The sequence below is a fragment of the Alnus glutinosa genome, chromosome 9 (assembly GCF_958979055.1).
Source record: "Alnus glutinosa chromosome 9, dhAlnGlut1.1, whole genome shotgun sequence".
In the NCBI taxonomy this organism is placed as follows: domain Eukaryota; kingdom Viridiplantae; phylum Streptophyta; class Magnoliopsida; order Fagales; family Betulaceae; genus Alnus; species Alnus glutinosa.
This window is the reverse complement of record NC_084894.1, coordinates 11,674,540-11,694,354: the sequence shown is the minus strand read 5'-3', so window position 1 is coordinate 11,694,354 and position 19,815 is coordinate 11,674,540. Positions and strand designations below refer to the sequence as shown.

Here is a 19,815-nt window from a genome sequence, read left to right as displayed (position 1 = left end):
GCGTGGTTTATACAATGAACGGACTTTCTGGGTACCGGCATATTTAAAAGATGTATTTTGGGCCGGCATGACTACCACACAACGCAGTGAGAGTATGAATGCATTCTTTGATGGTTATGTGCACTCGTCCACCTCATTGAAGGAATTTGTAGATCAATACGACAACGCTTTGTGTAGGAAGGTTGAGATTGAGAATGTTGCTGATTTCAATTCTTTTAATTCCACGATTTCATGTGTAAGCAAGCTTCCCTTTGAGAAGCAATTTCAAAAAATTTACACCCATGAAAAGTTCAAAGAAGTTCAGAAGGAGATTACAGAGGTTCTGAATTGTAGTTGCTCTCTTCTAAAAAGTGAAGGTGGAATTAGTACCTATCAAGTGATGGAACGAGTAGAAGTCAGTGATGCCTACACGAAAAAAGTACGCTTTATTGTTTACTATAATGACCCTTCATGTGAAGTGAACTGCAGTTGTTGTTTATTTGAATCATGGGGAATTTTGTGTAAACATGTCATACCTGTACTGACTACACTTGAAGATGTGGAATTGTTGCCCGAAAAATATTTTCTAAACCGATGGAGGAAGGATTTGAAGCGGCCATATAAGTTAATCAAAAGTAGTTATGATCCTTTAAGTGGCAACGCTACTGCAGAGCGATATTCTGAACTGAGCAAAAATGTGCTGAAGTTAGCCGCAATCGTAGCACCAAACATGGACCATTGCACGGAAGTACAAAGTTATATTGATATGCTAAATAAGAAATTAGGTGGTCAAAGCTATGAACAAAATCCACCTTCCCAATCACTTTCAAGTGCATCTGTGACCGGTAATGAAACTATTGATTGTATGGGAGTGGAGGTGTGTAGTCCTTTGGTGGCTCGGACAAAAGGGAAGCGACCATCAAATAGAAAAGTGTCTGAAGTTGAAAAGGCGGTGGTGAAAAAATCAAAAGGAGGAAACAAGAAACAAAGTGACATAAATCAAACGGTGGTGAAAAAATCAAAAGGAGGAAACAAGAAACAAAGTGACATAAATCCCAAACAGCAGAGGAAAAAAAAACAGGTACTCATAGTTTTGAAAGTCGTTGTATGTGTTAAAGTATGCATATTACCAATTATGTGCACGTATTTGATGTATAATTTTAATATTATATCTGACATGTTATTCCATGATTTTTATTTATTGAAGACATGCCAAAGATCGCTCGTAGATGAATTGGACACAAGTGAAGATCTGTTGGCTTTTGTAACTAATGTTCAGCATGACCAAGTAATTGGAACTCAAAATAGCGTAGTTACACAGGTATTGAAAGGAAGAAAAAAAATATGTTCATAGATGTGTATTTGATTACATGTTGACGAATAATTTTATTTCATATATGTTAAGCATACGAAAAATTTGTTTCAGACATTTGGGAATTCACAGTCATCAGGTCCTATTCAAGGAGATTTCATATACTTGTCGTAAGTATTTGATTTTTTAGCATTTCTCACAAAGTTGGCCATTTTTGTTGCTATTGCCTAAGGTGTACTTATATGTTATTTCAGGTGATATTCTTGCTCGAATTTGGTGCTGCGTGTTGGAAATTCTTGAAAATTTCAGGATTTATTTTTCTTAGAGTATGTAGCTCTAAAGCTTGTAACAGAGTCGTAGGTGCCAACTCTTTTTCAGATAAAGCATTCTAATTGTTGTTTATAGACTCGTCGTTTTTCCACTTATTTTTAACGTTTTCTTGTAAGCATGGAAACATTATGCTTGTGGGCTTGGTTCTTGTCTGTTTGTAATGAATTCCAATGGATTTTGGTCTATTTGTAATGAATTTCAATAAATTTTTGTTGTCCCATGTGTTGTGTGTGGGGGTTTTGAGTATGTGCAGCTTTAAGATTTATAGGAAGTCAGCTTTGATGCCAACTTGGTTGAAAGTGATGGAGTTGCTGATTTGAGGGTGTAAACATTCGGTTGACATTTATCATTTTTTGTTTTCGCTTAATTTGTTACATGTTTCTTTAATGTGACATTCTTCTAGGTATTTCAGGAACAAGTCAAATATTCACAGGACTACATGTCCCATTATCAACCAAATCAAATGGTGCATCATCGGTCTTGTTCACAAATGATTCTTTCTTCTTTTCCTTGGATAAGAAATATATATATTAAAATTGTTGAAGCTTAACATTGCATACAAAGTCTCATCGCTTGGTTTAACAATTATTGAAAGAAACTACACTTGAGCACGAGGATATCTTTATGGCTTGTTCTGGACCCATGAGAGATATATAGCAATACATGGCCATGATATTGGCCTCGCAACCTTCATTGGCAATTCAGTGAATTCTGAAATTACAAATATTTGACCATGCCATGACCCTCCACACTAAGTTTGTGGCTTGAAGCTGCTTCTTTTTTGGGGCCTTCAACTGCTGCAACTTCTTATTCATCTGCCATAAACAAACTCACATTTAGGTTTTTTTTTTTTTTAAAAAAAAAAAAAACAGACTACATAGATTTTTCGAAGTGCTAAAGGAGACACCACCCATGTACAAAGAACCCATAATTTCACCATTTCTCAAGTCCTATAAATTTCTATTTGTAAATATACAACTGAAAAGCATCTTGAAGTTGCACAGAAATAGTTGCTAGTTCCAATTTCATATTTCAGTTTTGAGTTGCTACATGCTGTATAAACCTCAAAATTTTCTAACTAATTCTGCATACAAACCATAAAAATTGGCTACCTACTGCAGAGACCTCATTCCAATCAAATTCAAAATAACAAACTTGGCAATGAATCTCACGCATGCAGTAAAAAGCATGCTATTTTCTAATTTTCCACAGAAGTCTTGAAATTGCAATATTTCATATAGCATTAGAAGATTTAAAATAATCACATCCTGTACAAATTTCACTATAATGACATCCACCAACACTTGTAGTGCTTATCCATTATCCAACATTACAACATAAAAACTTCACTATATCCTAGTGACATAATGCTATAAACAAAATTAAAAAGGCTTAAGCAATATTACAGTGTATTCTAGCCAATTCAAAGGCAAATCAGCTTAGTCAACAAACAGACCAGAATAAAATGGAGAGGAAATCAGCAAAGAAAACATGATGTTCCCAACATTTTCAGCAAAGAAAACATTATGTATTCAAATGAAAGTAAGGATAAGAAACAACAAAAATTCTCCACTCTTTGGCTATTCGGTCAACAACAAACTACTCCTCAATGTTTCACCGATTCCTCAACAAAACATCCAAAAATCACAACCAACAACAACTCTCAAATCACCCAATCCATAATCCAAATCCCATAAGCTAATCAGAAAACCTATTCAGTTTCTCTACCCAAAAGATTTTTCAACACCCAGTAACCTCAACATAAAAAAGAAAACAAAAACCCATTCGGTCTTTCTACAGAAAATTAAGAAATACCTCCTCTGGAATCCCTTCTGCTCATGGACGACGCTCAGGCTACTGGGTCCGAGAGAGAGAGAGAGGCGCTCAGTCCAGCTGGGTGAGAGAGAGAGAGAGAGCTGGGCGAGGGACGGTCGGTCGTTCGCCGCCGGATGAACAGTTGGTGGTCGCCGGTTTACTGGGTTCGCGAGAAAGAGAGAAAGAGAGCGACAGAGAGCTGAGAGAGATAGCGAGCTGACCGAGGGACGGTGCCGGTCAAAGGTTGATCGGTGGGCGCTGGTCTACTGGGTGAGAGAGAGAGAGAGACAGCGAGCTGGGAGCCAGCCGAGGGACGGTGCGAGTTAGAGGTCGCCGGTCATTGGGTCAGAGGTCGCTAGTTGTTGGGCGGTCAGTGGGGGAGGGGACGGTGGCGGGAGAGGGTGAGATTTGGGAATGGGGGGAAAATTTGGAGTGAGACTGAAGACTGAACCGGAGAGACTTTTCTTCTCTTATTTTTGAAATTTTTTTTTTAAATAAAAAAAATAATAGTATGTGCCACGTGGGTCAAGAGCCGGACTCCAGCCGGACTCTTGACGCACGTATAGCACTTCTCCTTATAAGATCTAATTAGTTGTGTACAAAAATTAACGACACGCAATAAAAACTCATAATGACCAACTAAAATCAACTATATTTGACAGTAAGTATAATATATAAAATATCAAATAAATAATAAATAATGATAGAATTAATAAAAAAAATATTAAAAGTGATAAAATAAAATAAATATAAAAAGAAAGTGATATGTACTTTAGTTTGAAATTTTTTAAGGTTTTAAACATGCTACATCACTTTTTTAAAACCTTTTTTTTTTTAATTTTTCTAAACCCTTGTAACATGTCAAATGGCATCCTCTCATTTTATTTTTCTTGAGGACAGTTACCTTTATTTTTTTATTTTAGGAAAAAAATGCAAATTCAGTCCTTGAGGTTAACATACCTTACAAATCATTTCCTATCATATGTCAAAAAAAATAATTTAGTCCCTCAAATCAAATTCTATTAAAACATTTGACAGATTCTATTAGGTACTGTTAGAACAGTTTTCTGTTTGGTGACGTATAGATCTTTAATTCGCCGTGTTATTTGTAATCTGCAAGAAAGAGCAAACGATGTGTCAGAGGGGGGCTCTCCGATGCCTAAGTCAGTAGGCCATTTTGGAGAGTATTGAGAGTCAAGAGTTTAGTATATTTTCAGTATATATTTAGAGTGTCATTTATACCTGGGGTAGTAGCCTATTTATAGGCACATAATTATCAACCGCATTGTTCCACCTTCATGTCATGGTTGAGTGGGACCCTTAGTAGGATGAGATAGAGGTTGAGTGGATGAGTGGGAGAGTGGGACACTTACTCTTCATAGGATATTTGAATCATGTATCTTATCCTATGTGTTCCAAATATAGCCTTCAAGGTGTTATATGATTCTATTAAATCCTAGTGACTGAGCGGGTCAAGTTGGGCAAGCAAGATCAATTGGGCCTTGGCTCGGATATAGGCTCATTTGCCTAGGGGATGATAATTTCCCTAACAGATACCCCCCGATTCTCATTGGCTGACTTGTCCAACTAGTCGGGCATTGGAAATCTTCTTTTGCACTTGCATATGGGGCTATTTTTATCCATTGATAATGAGAATTCAATGTTGATCGTTAGTTGCTTGAGGAAATCATGGTTGTCGGAGTGCCTAGCAAGTGGCATATTTTTTACCCCCATTGTGCTTGTGACTTCGGTACTTGAAATCTCAACGGAGACTAAGTGTAGAAGATTTCACTTTGCATGTGGCAGAAATTTTGAATGCTCGAAGTTGTTCGCAGTTGGAGCCTTTCACTAGCCGTTGACAAATTGGAAGATCTCCTAGCTGCGTCAATATGGCAATCTTCTTTTATTTGACAATCTTTTATTCGAGATACTCGGGCTATCTCGGCCTCAGGATATTTTCTATCTCGGAATTTTATTTCTGTCTTAGGAAATTTCCTGTTTTTGCCTCCGAATTTTGCTCAGATTTGGAAAATTTCTTAGGCTCGGAAAATTTTTCGTCTCGGAGACTTTTTTAGTCTAGGAAATTTTTTTTGTCTCGGAGACTTTTTCAGACTTGGAAAACTTTTTCGTCTTGGAGACTTCTTTAGTCTCGGAAATTTTTTTTTGTCTTGGAGACTTTTTTAGCCTCGGAAATTTTTTTGTCTTAACTTTGTTTTTTTTTTTTTTTTTTGCCAAACCCTTATTGTCATGGTTCATGGTAGGAAGCTTTTTGACAGTAAATAAGGTTCCTTGGGAGTTTTTATTTGGATTGATGGGTCGGATCTTGGGATCAGACCTCAAATTTCTGGCATGTAGATCATGTAGGGGTTGTCTCCACTCGACTTCTTTACCAACACAACATTGGCTAGCCGCTCGAGATAGTCAACCTCTCGGATGAAACCGGCTTGCTGTAGCTTCTCAACTTCCTCATGTATGGCTTGGTTTATTTATGGAGCAAAATTTCTTCTCGTATGACTTTTTTTGTAGGGGTTGTCTCCCCGTTTGATTTTTTCTTTTTTTTTGTGGGGTTGTCTCCCCGTATGGTTTTCTGCCATGACTTTTGCTGAAGTAGGATCCCTGAAATCTGTTAGAACAGATGTGCATAGGCATCGAATAATGATTAGTTTGCATACCTAAGTTGATAGGCTGATTTCCAAGCAACCGTGGTTGTTGGCGTTTGATGATGTTTGGAGCCTTGGCTGAGGCTTTGGATGCTCGGATTGGTGTTGAGGCTTTAGTGGTCTGAGGCTCATAGCGGCTCGGGGCTTATGGCAGCTCAGCTTGTGTCGAGGCCCTTTTGTTCTTGAATCGTGTCGAGTAATCTCGACGCAGGATGAGGTTGTAGTGCTCGAATCCCGTCAACATGAATCCCCTCAACTTGATTCAAGTCTCGACTCGAATCCCTTCAACGTGATTCGAGTCATGTAAGTTTCTCCGACTTGAATCCCTCAACATGATTCAAGTCTCGGCTCGAATCCCCTCAACGTGGTTCGAGTCATGTAAGTTTCTCCGACTTGAATCCCCTCAACATGATTCCAGTCTTGCCCCTCAACGTAATTCGAGTCATGTAAGTTTCTCTGACTTGAATCCCCTCAACGTGATTCCAGTCTCGGCTCAAATCCCCTCAACGTGATTCGAGTCATGTAAGTTTCTACGACTTGAATCCCTTCAACGTGATTCAAGTCTCATATTTATCATTGATTCTTGTGAGGCTTCTAGCTGTCACCGAACGAGGCGGCGTTAAAGCTCCTTTACGTGTTGCACAAGCTCGGGGTAATGTAGCTTGTTTGCTGCTGTAATGTTCCCCCATCATTGCGGCATAGAATTCAAAAGGGCTGTGGAGAAGCTAAGAATCGTGGTAGAGCAAAATTGGCAATGAAGCCCTTGACCTTGCAAGTAGTTGCCACATGTGAGTAAGCAACACAGGGTCTTCTGGAAGCTACCTGTCTTCCAAAGAATATTATGGGTATTACCCATTATCAATGTCTATCATAATATGATGCAATTATGTGAAACTTTTTTCGTTTAGATCTCAAATGAACATTAAAGTTTTAAATATTTCAGGGTGAATCCCTTATGAGTTTGTAATGATTCAAATTGTCTTATAAATATTGATAGAGCAGCAGAAATATTAGTACAATTAGGGGAATAAATAAACGATGGAACTTGGCGTTATTAGGCCAAAGAGAGAAACTCTTTCCAAATGGCTTTAGGGAAGGAGTCAATTGTCGTGAATACAGCATCAGTGAGCTCATGGTTGCTCTTCAAAGTGGCGTGTTCCAAACCTTTAGTTGGTTGCCATCAAAATTCTCTCGACAGGCCCTCTCGACGGGCTCTTGACTTCTGTAGCCAAGGAAGACATGCATAGGAGAAGCTTGACAAAGCATGGGTATTTTGCTCGTGAGCTGGCATTTTTTCAGAATTCTCTAATCTTGCTAGATAGTGACCTCTGGCCTGAAATAAATGCAACAAAGTCGCACTAAGATTCAATCATGTGACTTGATATAGTCTTCTGTTTTAGTTTTCCCTATTTCACGGAGTTGGTACCCCCAAACTTTTATACTTAGCTAATTTTTAGCTACGTATGAAAGTTTAGGATATTTGTTTTGTACTGTCGGAGGAAAAGTTTATGGGTACCCCCCAATTTTTAGACTTGATGTGTAATCATTTTTATGTATTGCGGTGAGAAGTTAATTTTAAATTTCACCAATCAATGAATGAGATGTATTTGATTGTCTAAAAATTTAGAGTATGCTAGCATAAACGAAAATGCAAAGAGTGAACTTATCTCAATATTATGTTGAAGTTGTGTATTGGGGCTTCTCGGAAAAGACCTTTGAAATGTACCCTCAGATTGGACCCTCGGTAAAATTGGACCCTCGATCGGATTGCTCACTTGGCTCAAAATCTTTCCACAGTTCGGAATTTATCTTCGACTCGGATTTTTATCCTTGGGTCGGGATTTATCCTTGACTCGGATTGGATCCTCGGCTCGGATTTCACCCTCAGGAAAATTGGACCCTCGGTCGGATTTGAGCCTCGACCAGATTGCTCCCTTGGCTCAGAATCTTTCCACAGCTCGGAATTTATCTTCGACTCGGATTTTTATCCTTGGGTCAGGATTTATCCTCGACTCGGATTGGATCCTCAGCTCAGATTTCACCCTCGGTCGGATTGGAGCCTCAGTCGAATTTATTCTCAACTCGGATTTTCATGGCTTTGGATTTTTCACCTTCTGCTCGGATTTTCACGGCTTCGGATTTTTCATCCTTGGCTCAAATTTTCCTTTTTTGTCATTTCTACAGAAGATATTAACAAAACACATTTCCGGTATTTTGGGTGAGCACATGCCTTGTAAATAATTATTCTTATGCTAGAGAACCAGATCTAGAGAATGGAAATATTGTTTTAATTCAATGAAAAGTATTAAGAGTCAGCAAACATTAGAAGAGCATAATTCTAACTAAAACTCAAAGTATAGTTGAAAGGCTTCTTGTACAGAGTAGCATGTCTAACAATTATCCCCTAGACTGAGATTGTTAGAAATTTGAATATTTGCATTGGAGCTTCCTTTTTTTTTTTTAGCCGTTGGCACTTCAGCCAACAAGAAAAGAGAATCAAACACATAGAGTGTTTGTTTTCTACCCGTGCTTTCTCTTAAAGCTAATGACAGGATGAGTATATTCTAAATGTTGAGCAACTTGAGCTAACAAATGAACATGATAAACTTATCTTGCACTTGACTCCGTCTGATTCTTCGTGGAAGACGTGAGGTGTGCCTGTTAGATTGATGCTGAGTCTTCAAAAAATCCGCCCTTTGATCGCTTCAGTGAGTCATTGATCAGTGAAGAGGTCGAATAGATGTCAAAAAACAATGTTTCTTTTATAGGTATCATTGTTGGTTGGTGGCTGGTACTAGAAGCCAACAATCCATATGAATAGGATAAGAAGGCTTGGACGTGAAACCTCGCCATGCATACATGGTAACTCCACGGACCGAGGCGCTTGGGGCCTTAAGACTACTGCCACTGCTTGCATGCAACCGGCTTTCTGTTCACCGGGAGAACCGATCTTGAAAATAAACAATGATGTGCCGATCATGTTGGTGTGCATGCGTGGAAGCCGCCGAGGTTAACTCCCGCTAGAATTTGGCTTTTCAAAAGTTGAGAAAGCCGTGCAATTTTTCGGTTGTTGCTTCAACCACATTGCCATGTCTGAAGGATGTGATTGCCAGACAATGACGCTCAGTGAAAACCGAGATGCTATAGCCGCCCCACGTTCTGGGCGTTTCGAAAATGGTCGACCTGGAGGCTGGCCTAGGACGTGTTGTCTCAGCATTGACAGCACTGGGCGGCTGCGTTGCTGCACTTTGAGCTTGGCCATGGACTGCATTTTTTTTTTAAAAAAAAGAGGGTGCTCGGCATCATGTTGACTGGAAAGAGGTCTCGGTAACAGATCATCCTCTTTCTGAAAGTGCAGACCCAGTATTTGTACAACCACTAATGCTCCGTTTGTTTCGGTGTAAAATGGTTTCCGTCGTAAAATAGTTTCAGGGAAGTCATTTTTCAGAAAAATATTTTCCGTCGAAATCATTTTTCGGTGTTTGGTGCGTACAGAAAATTACAAATATTTTTTATATTTTAATTTAAAAAAATTAAATTTTATTCACAAAATAAAAAATATTAATATAAAATAATATAAAAATATTTTTTAAAATTTGGCATATACAAATTCCGGCAAAAGTTGCCGGAATCTAGTCATTTTCACTGGATTCTAGCGAACTTTGCCGGAATCCGGCACAAAACGGCCGGATCCCGGCCAGTTGACCGGAAACCGGCCGTCCTGGCCAGTTTCCGGCCAACTGGCTGGAGATTCGGCCAGAACAGCCGGATCCGACCAGATGCTGGGGGTTCGGCCGTTCTGGCCCGTGATCCGGGGTTCTGGCCGGATCCGGCCTCTCCAGCCAGTATCCCGACCAGAACATCCGGATCCGTCCAGGATTCCGGCCAGATGGCCGGATCCGGGTCAGGATCCGGCGAGATAGCCGGAGATCCGGCCGCTCCGGCCAATCTGGTCGGAATCTGGCATTGTATCCCAGGAATCCGGCGACATCTGCCGGATGTCGCCGGATTCCGGCTTAATTTGTCGAATTCCGGCACCGACCGGAGTCGGAATCTGACTTGTCGAAATGCAGCAATAGTCAACTGCTTGAACATAAAGGTCGACTGCATTGTTTAAAAAAGAATCGACTGCATCTACCATCTACGGAAAATGATTTACGCTTTTCACATTTTCCAAAATTTATTAAGCATTTTTGGTCAAACGGAAATCATTTTCCGGTTGACCATTATTTTCGCCCCTACCCAAACACTGGAAAATATCGAAACCATTTTCTAGAAATCATTTTACGCCGAAACAAACGGGACATAAGCTAGGAGCATATTGATTGCTTCTGTTTGCCTCGTTACTCTTGGCACTGATCTCGTGCATTTCTTGAGGGTAGGGCCTATCCGGCAATGAGACTTCTCGCAGTTATAAAAATTGATGGGTTTGTCAAAGAAGCATTGAGCAAGTCTGCTCGCCTTATTAGCATCCTCGAAGTGTGGTGACCTCACTGAGAGTTGCTAATTCAATGATTGAGTTTTCTGGGTCTTTGTCAATAAAGTAAGATGTCAAACCTGGATAGGTGGTTACAATCTTTTTGCCGATGGTGATGAGCGTGGCGTTGTTGGACGGGTCTGCCCTTGATGGTTCCAAAAAACCTTGGTAGCGCTTGTCGATGCCAAACTGTATTCCTGTTCACCGAACTCACTAAGCAATAATACAGCTTCGTATGCTTGGGTTCTCCAACATCCCACATATACATTTCATAACACCTTTGAGAAAAAAGTAGTGTGAAAAATTCATTTTTCATAAAGCTGGACTTGCTAGGAAACTTCCAACCGTTGCTGTAGCTCCCTGAACTTTTCATCACAAACTTCTGAGAATTTATTGGTGAGCGGGTCAGCGAAGAATCACCGAACTGTTTGTCGAGAAGCAAGTGTGCTCCCTCAAGGCGGAGCTCTGGAACCCATTGAAGTGAAGTTGGGTAGGCCTGGATATGTTGAGCATAGGAGATTTTGTTTGCAAGCCTTCAAGTTTGTTCTGGAGTTTGCAGCGATAAATTACGCCTGCCTACGCCACTTTGTTTATTAAACATGAGACGAGACCGTTCCTGGTAGTTGAGCTGCCAGGTGCGTAGCTCGGTACTCTTCGTTGATTAGGTCGGTGAACCGGTTCGGCTCTCGACGCTGTTGTGCTTGTATCGGCTGAAAGATAGCAGTATTTCGTTTGGGCACGTTTCTTCCAGCTTGATCAGATGCTTCCATCATGCAGGTTTAGTGATGTGGCCTAATAAGGGTCACATCATAGCTCTTCTCGCCAGACAACAGCCGGTCGTGTGAAATCATCATATGTGGGTTTTGCACTGGAACGGACGAGGCCCATCTCTGCATGGTCCACGCTTCACACTCTATACAAATAGTTTGTTTTTTAGTGCCCGGAAGAAGTCTCTGTGTTCTAGCACCAATTTCCCGAGCCCAATCAGAGATTTCACGGCATGGTCAGGCACAAACTTGGTAAGTGGGTCTTCGGAAAGCTGCAGAGGCTGGCACCTCCGGAAACACTGCATGGGGGTTTATCATGGGTGCAGAGGCCGGCACCTTTCCTTCTTTCTGAGGTTCCTCGGATCTTGACCAGCTTCGTTTGAGCCTCTCATGTCCTTGTCAACAGCAGCCTAATCATCACTGAGGTCCTGCTCTTGTTTCCTTTCGGAAAATATATAAAAAAAAAAAAAAACAATGTTAATAGCATAAGAAATCTTTCCAATCCGAGTGGTGCTGTTGTTGTTAGTCCTTTGATGAACGCTTGAGATTCATCCAAGCATAGGGTTCCTGTATTGACATTATACAAGAAGACAACTATATATATACACATACAGAATCATGTACATTTGTGTCCACTGACGATGATTGGTGTAAAAACACCGTAATTTCCTAGTCGTTGTTCATCATCTCTGCAGAGAAGTGTTAACAAAGTACCTTGTCGGTACTATAGATGAGTGCATGCTTTGTTATTAACAACTAATTTTGATGCTAGAAAACCAGGTCTAGAGATATATTTTTATTGACTCAAAAATCTATTTTCAAGTTCAGCATATATAGCAAAGTCCAGCGTACCAGTAATAAGCCATTTTTATTTTATTTTATTTTATTTTTTTACTTCTGACAACCTAGGCTTAAAAGCAAGAGTGAGTGGGTTTTGTACGTATTCAATGTACAAAATTCCCAGAGAATGACCTATATATCTCTCTCTCTCTCTCTCGGCTGAATCCAGATTTGTGTCCCCTTCTCGACGAGGGTAATACAGATTCCAGATCAATTGTTTGTGAACTCAAATTTATGTAGATCTGGATGATAGTACATCTGCATATCTAGCAAAGGCCAAAACCAATTTGGCGTGATTGGATGCAGAATTGAGATGTATAAACGTAGATCTGTGCAAATCTACTGTAGATCAACAGATACTTGCCATGGATGATGAACAATTTGGGGAAGGAGGCGTATTCAGCCAGTCATAGCCATGATTTTAGAGATGAGAATTGTCTGATCACGTAGTCACCATTCTGAATTTATTTTTCATAAGAAACGATCTATCGTTTCCCACAGACAGCGCAAAACTGTTAGAACAGTTTTATGTTTGGTGACGTGTAGATCTTTAATTCGCCGTGTTCTTCGTAATCTACAAGAAAGAGCAAACGATGCATCAGAGGGGGGGTCTCCCGACGTCCCATCTCCTATCCTAAGTCGGACAATTTTGGAGAGTATTGAGAGTCGAGAGTTTAGTATATTTTCAATATATATTCAGAGTGTCATTTGTACCTGGGGTAGTAGCCTATTTATAGGAACATAGTTATCAACCGCATTGTTCTACCTTCATGTCATGGTTGAGTGGGACCCCTAGTGTGATGAGATAGAAGTTGAGTGGATGAGTGGGAGAGTGAGACACTTACTCTTCATAGGATATTTGAATCATGTATTTTATCCCATGTGTTCTAAATATAGCCTTCAAGGTGTTATAGGATTCTGTTAAATCCTAGTGACTGAGCGGGTCAAGTTGGGCCAGCAATATCAACTGGGCCTCGGTTCGGATATAGGTCCATTTGCCTAGGGGATGATAATTTCCCTAACAGGTACTACGTCAGTTCTAATAAAATGACGACACATGTCTCTCATAATAAAAAAAAATGTTAAAAATAAGGTAAATGTATAATAAATTATTGAGTCGACGTGCGATTTGAAAATGTCTCTTAACTTTTTAATTTTTAACATTGACTCCTTAACTTTTTTTTTGCATTTTTAAATTAGAGCCTTCTGTCATTTTTTTCATTCAATTTTGCAAACTCTGTTAGTGCAACGTGTCACCACGTAATCCTGAAATATTAATGGTGTGTTTGGCAACAGAGTGGAATAATTATTCCACTCGGGTTTTTTTTTTTCTAAAACCCGCCCACCCGCCCGAATATCCGAGTTTGACTCGAATTTCATTTGAATTCTAAGCTGACATTTTGAGTAATGGCTGGGACCCACGCGCAGGACAAGCTGTCTCCCAAAAAGCGCATGGGTCCCACATATAAATAATAAAATAATGCAAATTTAAATAAAAAAAATTAAAAGAAATTAATTAAAAAAACAAGGGGTGGCCGCGCGGCCTCCCCCGACCCTTGGAGGTGGCCGCGCGGTCACCCCCGACCCTTGGGGGTGGCCGCGCGCCACCCCCGGTCACCTTCGGGGGTGGTTGCCAACCGGCAGCCACCCCTGCATCATTTTTTTTTTTTTTAAAAAATTATTTATTTATTTTTTAATTAAATAATCAATATATAATAAATTATTATTTTACACAACTTTTCAAAATACCAATCATTATACACAACTTTTTAAATTTTCAATCATTTCTTACCATTAAAATATAATATTTTTCAATCTCAAAATTCAACATCTAAACACAATTTTTTACCTCAATATTTGTAAATAGAATTAGAATTTGAATTCTAAAAATTCAATACTCAAACAAACCATAATTATTTTTTTACAGAGAATGAAAAATGACCTGCTTGGCAAGAGTAGATCAACTATCGTTTGGCAGTATCAGGTGATCTTGACCTTTCACATCACATCTCTGGTTTTTATCTGTGAAAGAATATCTCTCCCGATAGTTGTGTATCTACATATTGAAACAGGATAGGATATAAAGAAATGATGCAATTAGCCATAGGAAACATAAAGTCATTTTGTGTGTGTATTTTCTTGAAGGAAACTCAAGGTACGTAATTAGTAACAAGGAAAGTATGGAGCTTAAAGCCATACCCAAAAGCCAAAAGCTCAAAATTTATTATACACTACTAATGTATTTAAAATTGTTATTATTTTTTGTTTAACCAAAATATGTAATTAGTTAAAATTGTCAGGTAAATTTTTTTAGATAACAATAAAATTAAAATGTGGCTACGTTTGGCTTCCATTTTTTTTTGTCCTACAAAATCAAATTCATTTTTACATATTGCCAAACAACTTTATTTATTTTTTTCTTACAAAAAGTTTAATTAATTAATTAATTTTTTATTTTTTTAATTTTAAAATTCTTTACCAAATACACCCACTCGTGACCTTTCCAAATGACTAAACTACCCTTATCTGATATCAACGACCAAAAATGTCATTAGGCTAAAAACATCCACTGAACTTCACAAAACAGACGGAGGCTGCCATTTTTTTTTTTATCTTTAACACTGCGCTCCCGGGTCGAGTCCACTGGACCCCAGCAATAGCCTCGAATACTCGAATTCTCTACTACAGCTACACCGGCCACCCTGTCATTTCGTCTTCCCAGACTCTTCCTTGGGTTTCATTCGCCGGCCATGGCCGAGGTGATGAACATGCCGGTCGAGTCGCTGGACGGCCGCAACGAAAGAAAGGAGAAATCCACCGAGGACCTGCCACCGCCGCCACCACCGCCGCCGCCGCCGCAGCAGCAGAGACGACGGGACCGAGACTCGAGAGAGAGAAGAGACGACCGAGACCTCGACCGGCCCCCGAATCGCCGAGCCGACTACTATGACCGCAACCGGTCTCCGCCACCCCCGCCGATAAGGGAGAGGGAGTACAAGCGGCGGAGCAGCCTGAGCCCTCCACCGCAGCCTTATGGGGATCGGAGGCACTCGCCACCCCGACGGTCGCCGCCGCCTCCGTATAAGCGTTCGAGGAGGGATGATGGAGGGTATGAGGGGAGGAGAAGGAGCCCTAGGGAAGGCTTTGGACCCGGCAATAGAAGGTGTGATTGATTTTGATGCCATTTTGAGTGTTTTGTTTGGTTTTGGAGATTTTAATTGAATCTTGCCCCTTTGTTCTGTTTGCTTACTGTGAGGAATTGAAGTATTGGGTCTTATATGTTTACACTTTTTGGGACCTTGCTAAAGCAGCTATCTGGTTTTGAAATAATTTTTGGAAACGGTGTAGGGTGTTGAATTTATACATTGATTTTCGATTCATTTAACCTTCATTTTACTTATATTAAAAATAAAATAAAATTATACATTGATTTTCTGTAACCATCAAGTCGGGGTTCGGGTTCTCTTGGGATGCTGAGAGACCTAAGCAAAAGAGAAGCCAATGGGAAGATAATGTTGCGGAGAGGATTCAAAGGGAAACAACGGAAAAAGAACCTGAATTTTTTCAGTTTTCTCTTTTTGATAAATGATAATTAGGGTTGGTGAATTCAAGTACTTATCCTTTTACATATTCTTTTATCAGATTGAGCCACATAATTGAATTCAATTATCGATGGACAAAGATTTATGATACTTCTTCGAAGAAGTATCTTAGTTAAAGGGCAACATGTCTTAATTGGTTAAGACGTATCTTAGTTAAAGGGCAACATGTCTTAATTGGTTAAGACAGTATCTTAGTTAAGAGGAAAGCATAGATGTGAGAAATAGGACCAGCGGTATTTGGAAGAAATATGTATAAGTATTTAACTGCTAAAGAAAATATGGGCTTGATTGAAGTTGCCTTTTGGCATCAGTGCAGTACTCATTTTGCTTCGATCCAGATGTCAAGGCTTGAAAGTGATTGTTATGTTTGTAATCTATGCTTGTGTCTGGGCTATGAATTGTGTTTATAGATTGAATTTTCCTATATTTTTACTCAGTATCATTTTTGGTTGCTTTAAAATTTGATTCATAATTTGTTGGCTTTTAGCTGGCCTTTTTGTGCCAAATTTGCAACAAAAAAAATTAGTGCTTTGATCTTCTTTTGATGGCATAGGTTGGGTTATGATTATGCTAGCGGATATGATCGTGAGATGAGGGGCAGGCCTGGGTATGCTGACGAAAGGCCTAATGGCCGGTACATGGGTCGATCACCTGGTGGCTATCAAGGTGGTCCTTCGAGTGGTAACTGCTCAACTTTTTTCATATTCGCGCATACACATACAGTCTATGAATAATATGGAACCTTTAGGGTTGTGTTCACCGAGTAATTTGGAAATTTTCAGCTATTGAGTGAAAGGAACAACTTGCATACAATGACCAACGTCAGTTAAGCATTCTCTAGAACATAAATTTAGTCACTTTGGTTTCCTGATGAGGTGTATCATAGATAGGAGATTTAGTAGCAAAAACAATCAATCATACTCTTCTAGGCTGTTTGATTTGAAGACTTCCTATATATTTCATAGAAAATTTAACTGTCCAAAACAACACGGTGCCAAAGAAGCATGAAGGTGGTACATGCTTGATTGGCCTTTATTAATAAGAGCGATAGCTTAGGCATTCCCAAAAAGTAAATGTTCTTGTAGTTCACTTTGGTGCAAGATACTGCCTAGTCAATTACATCCAAAGGGAGGGTTATAATTGGTATTTAATGGAGAGATCATAGTGCATCTTCACTTGATTTAATAGGATCTATACAATTGTTGGAAGACTTCCTATATATTTCATAGAAAATTTAACTGTCCAAAACAACACGGTGCCAAAGAAGCATGAAGGTGGTACATGCTTGATTGGCCTTTATTAATAAGAGCGATAGCTTAGGCATTCCCAAAAAGTAAATGTTCTTGTAGTTCACTTTGGTGCAAGATACTGCCTAGTCAATTACATCCAAAGGGAGGGTTATAATTGGTATTTAATGGAGAGATCATAGTGCATCTTCACTTGATTTAATAGGATCTATACAATTGTTGAAAGATACTCTTCTAGTTCACTTTGTTGCAAGATACTGCCTAGTCAATTGCTTTATGTCCCTCTTTCCTCTCCCTTCGAGGGTTGCAAACCGCATTGAGAAGCTCCAATGTGATTTCTTATTGGGTAGGCTAGGTGAAGAGCTCAAATACTACCTGGTGAGTTGGCCCAAAGTTTGTTCACCAATCTTTGAAGGAGGGTTAGAGATTAAGAATTTGTTGAGGTTCAATCATGCTCTCTTAGGTAGATGGGGACTATGGGCTTGAGAGAGAGGTTTAGTGGAGAATGGTGGTGGCCTCTAACTATGGAAGTTCATGGGAAGGGTGGTGTTTTAGTGAGCCTGTTGAGGTGCATGGGGTGGGCTTATGGAAGAATATTGGGTGGGGTTGGGGAAAGTTTTGTAGTCACACTAGATTTGAGGTGGGCGATGGCTCCAAGATTAGATTTTGATATGATCTTTGGTGCAGGGATATGGCCCTTAAGGATGTCGTTCCAGTTTTATTTGGTATTGCTTGCGCAAAAGATGCTTTTGTTGCAATTCACGTTGAATTTTCTGGAGGTACTGTTCAGTGAAACGTGAGCTTTGCTAGAGCGGCCCATGATTAAGAGATAGATGCCGTTGCCTTGTTCTTCAAGATTTTGTATGTAGTTAGAATGAAACAGGAAGGGGAAGACAAGTTGTGGCGGGTCCCTTCCAAAAAAGGGTTGTTTGGCGTTAAATCCTTCTAAAGTGTCATGGGTTGTCATGATGGTTTTCGTTTCCCTTGGAAAAGTGTTTGGCGGTCTAGGGTTCCGTTGATGGTGGCCTTTTTTGTGTAGTTCGCAGTCCTAGGAAAGATCCTTACCAATTACCATGTACAATCTCCAGAAGCGACGTGTCATTGTGGTTGATAGGTGTTGTATGTCCAAAAGGAATAGGGAGTCCGTGGACCATCTCCTTCTTCATTGTGAGGTTGCTTGTGCCATTTGGAATGTTTTTCTTCGTCGATTTGGGTTATCTTGGGTTATGCCTAGACGGGTAGTTGATTTGTATGCTTGTTGGTGGACTGCTGACAACACTCGGAGTGTTGCCTTGTGGAAGATGGTGCTTTCATTTTTTTTTTTTTGTAGTGTCTTTGGAGGAAAATGAATGATAGAAGTTTTGAGGACCGTGAGAAGACTTTTGAGGAAATTAAGTCTTTATTTTTCAACAATTTGTATTTTTGGACAATTGCTTATGCTTCTCATTTGGTGATTAATTATCATGATTTTTTTTTGTTCTGTTTTACCCTACTAGTTTGGTGGCTTTTCTTGTATATTTTATGTGTATATGGGGCGTCTTACACTTTTAATGATATCTTGAGTACTTATAAAGAAAGAGATTTCTTGGATGCATTATTTTTCTTAATGTGGTGGCTTGCATTTTATTTTTTGATAAGTAATAAGCCAATCTCATTAAAAGCATAAGGCGCCCCTTAGTACATTGTGAGTATACAAAGAAAACACTTAAGTAGAAAAAGAAAAACGAGCAAGAAGGCATTAAAGCTAAAAGACAAAGGATACACATAGGCCGAGGACCAAAGGTACAACTTGTGGTAGAAAGAGGATAAATTCTCCTCTAAAGACCTTTCCAAATCCTCAAAGCTCCTATTGTTCATTTTTTCTCCATAAGTACCAAAAGAGGCAAATAGGCGCCATTTTCCACACCGCCGCACTCCTCGGCCTTCCAGAGGACCACCAGGAAGCAAGCAAGCCTATGACCCGTTTGGACATAGCCCATGACAACCCAAAATGATTGAAGAGAGAACTCCACAGAGCAGAGGCCGCGTCGCAGTGAAAAAAAAAGATGATCCATGGACTCACTAGTCTCCTTGCACATATAGCATTTGTCTATCACGATAACATATCACTTCCTGAAATTATCCAGGGTAAGAACCTTGCCAAGAGCCATTGACCATGCAAAAAAAGTTGCCCTTGAAGGAGCTTGAGTGTGCCACACACTTTTCTAACGGAAGCGGCTACCTTCAGAACAGGCTAAGGAGCAAAAGAAAGACTTGATCTTGAACAAACTTTTTTTGGAGGGGACCCACCACAACTTGTGTTCACTGTCTCTTCGCAGTCTAACATAATGCAACGCTTGGAGAAAAGAAGCAAAATCATTCACCTTCCAATTGCGTGCCTCTCTAGTAAAGCTCACATTCCATTGGCTGGCACCGCCCAAGAACTCTAAATTGTCCGCAACATAGGCATCCTGCGCTTGAGCAAATACCAAATAGGGTTGGGAAAGCTACCTTAAGGGTTGTGTCCCCATACCACAAATTATGCCAAAAGCTGATACTGGAGCTGTTCCCCTCCAACAAATTTAGTAAAATGAGAGAAAGAGTCTCAACCTTTTCTAATGAACTTCCACACTTGCACCCCAAAGGCTCCTACCGGCTCAGAAGAACACCACCCACCCCAAGAACTGCCATATTTGGAGTCTACCATTACTCTCCACCACGCATCTCTCTCAAACCCTTACCGCTACAACCATTTGCCTAGGAGAGTGCGGTTAAACTTCCTCAATTTTTGATCTCCAACCCACCCT

At 39.9% G+C, this 19,815-nt stretch overlaps 2 protein-coding genes across 5 annotated transcripts in view; both read left to right on the top strand.

Annotated features, from left to right (window-relative positions):
- Positions 1-67: 67 nt before the first annotated feature.
- LOC133876765 (protein FAR1-RELATED SEQUENCE 6-like) lies at positions 68-1,549 on the top strand. The gene is made up of 4 exons (XM_062315011.1): positions 68-1,060; positions 1,187-1,300; positions 1,406-1,461; positions 1,546-1,549. The coding sequence occupies exons 1-4, from the start codon at positions 68-70 to the stop codon at positions 1,547-1,549; spliced, it is 1,167 nt and encodes a 388-aa protein (XP_062170995.1).
- A 13,222-nt stretch (positions 1,550-14,771) lies between these two features.
- The window catches only part of LOC133877293 (serrate RNA effector molecule), a 34,283-nt gene continuing 29,239 nt past the window's right edge, over positions 14,772-19,815 (top strand). For 2 of the 4 annotated variants that reach the window (XM_062315545.1, XM_062315544.1), the window contains exons 1-2: positions 14,772-15,343; positions 16,336-16,448. In XM_062315545.1, the coding sequence (XP_062171529.1) occupies positions 14,931-15,343; positions 16,336-16,448 (526 nt within the window). In that variant the 5' untranslated portion in view covers positions 14,772-14,930. Of the gene's footprint in view, positions 15,344-16,335; positions 16,464-19,815 lie in introns of all 4 variants that reach the window. The other 2 variants (XM_062315543.1, XM_062315542.1) reach the window with 1 other exon arrangement.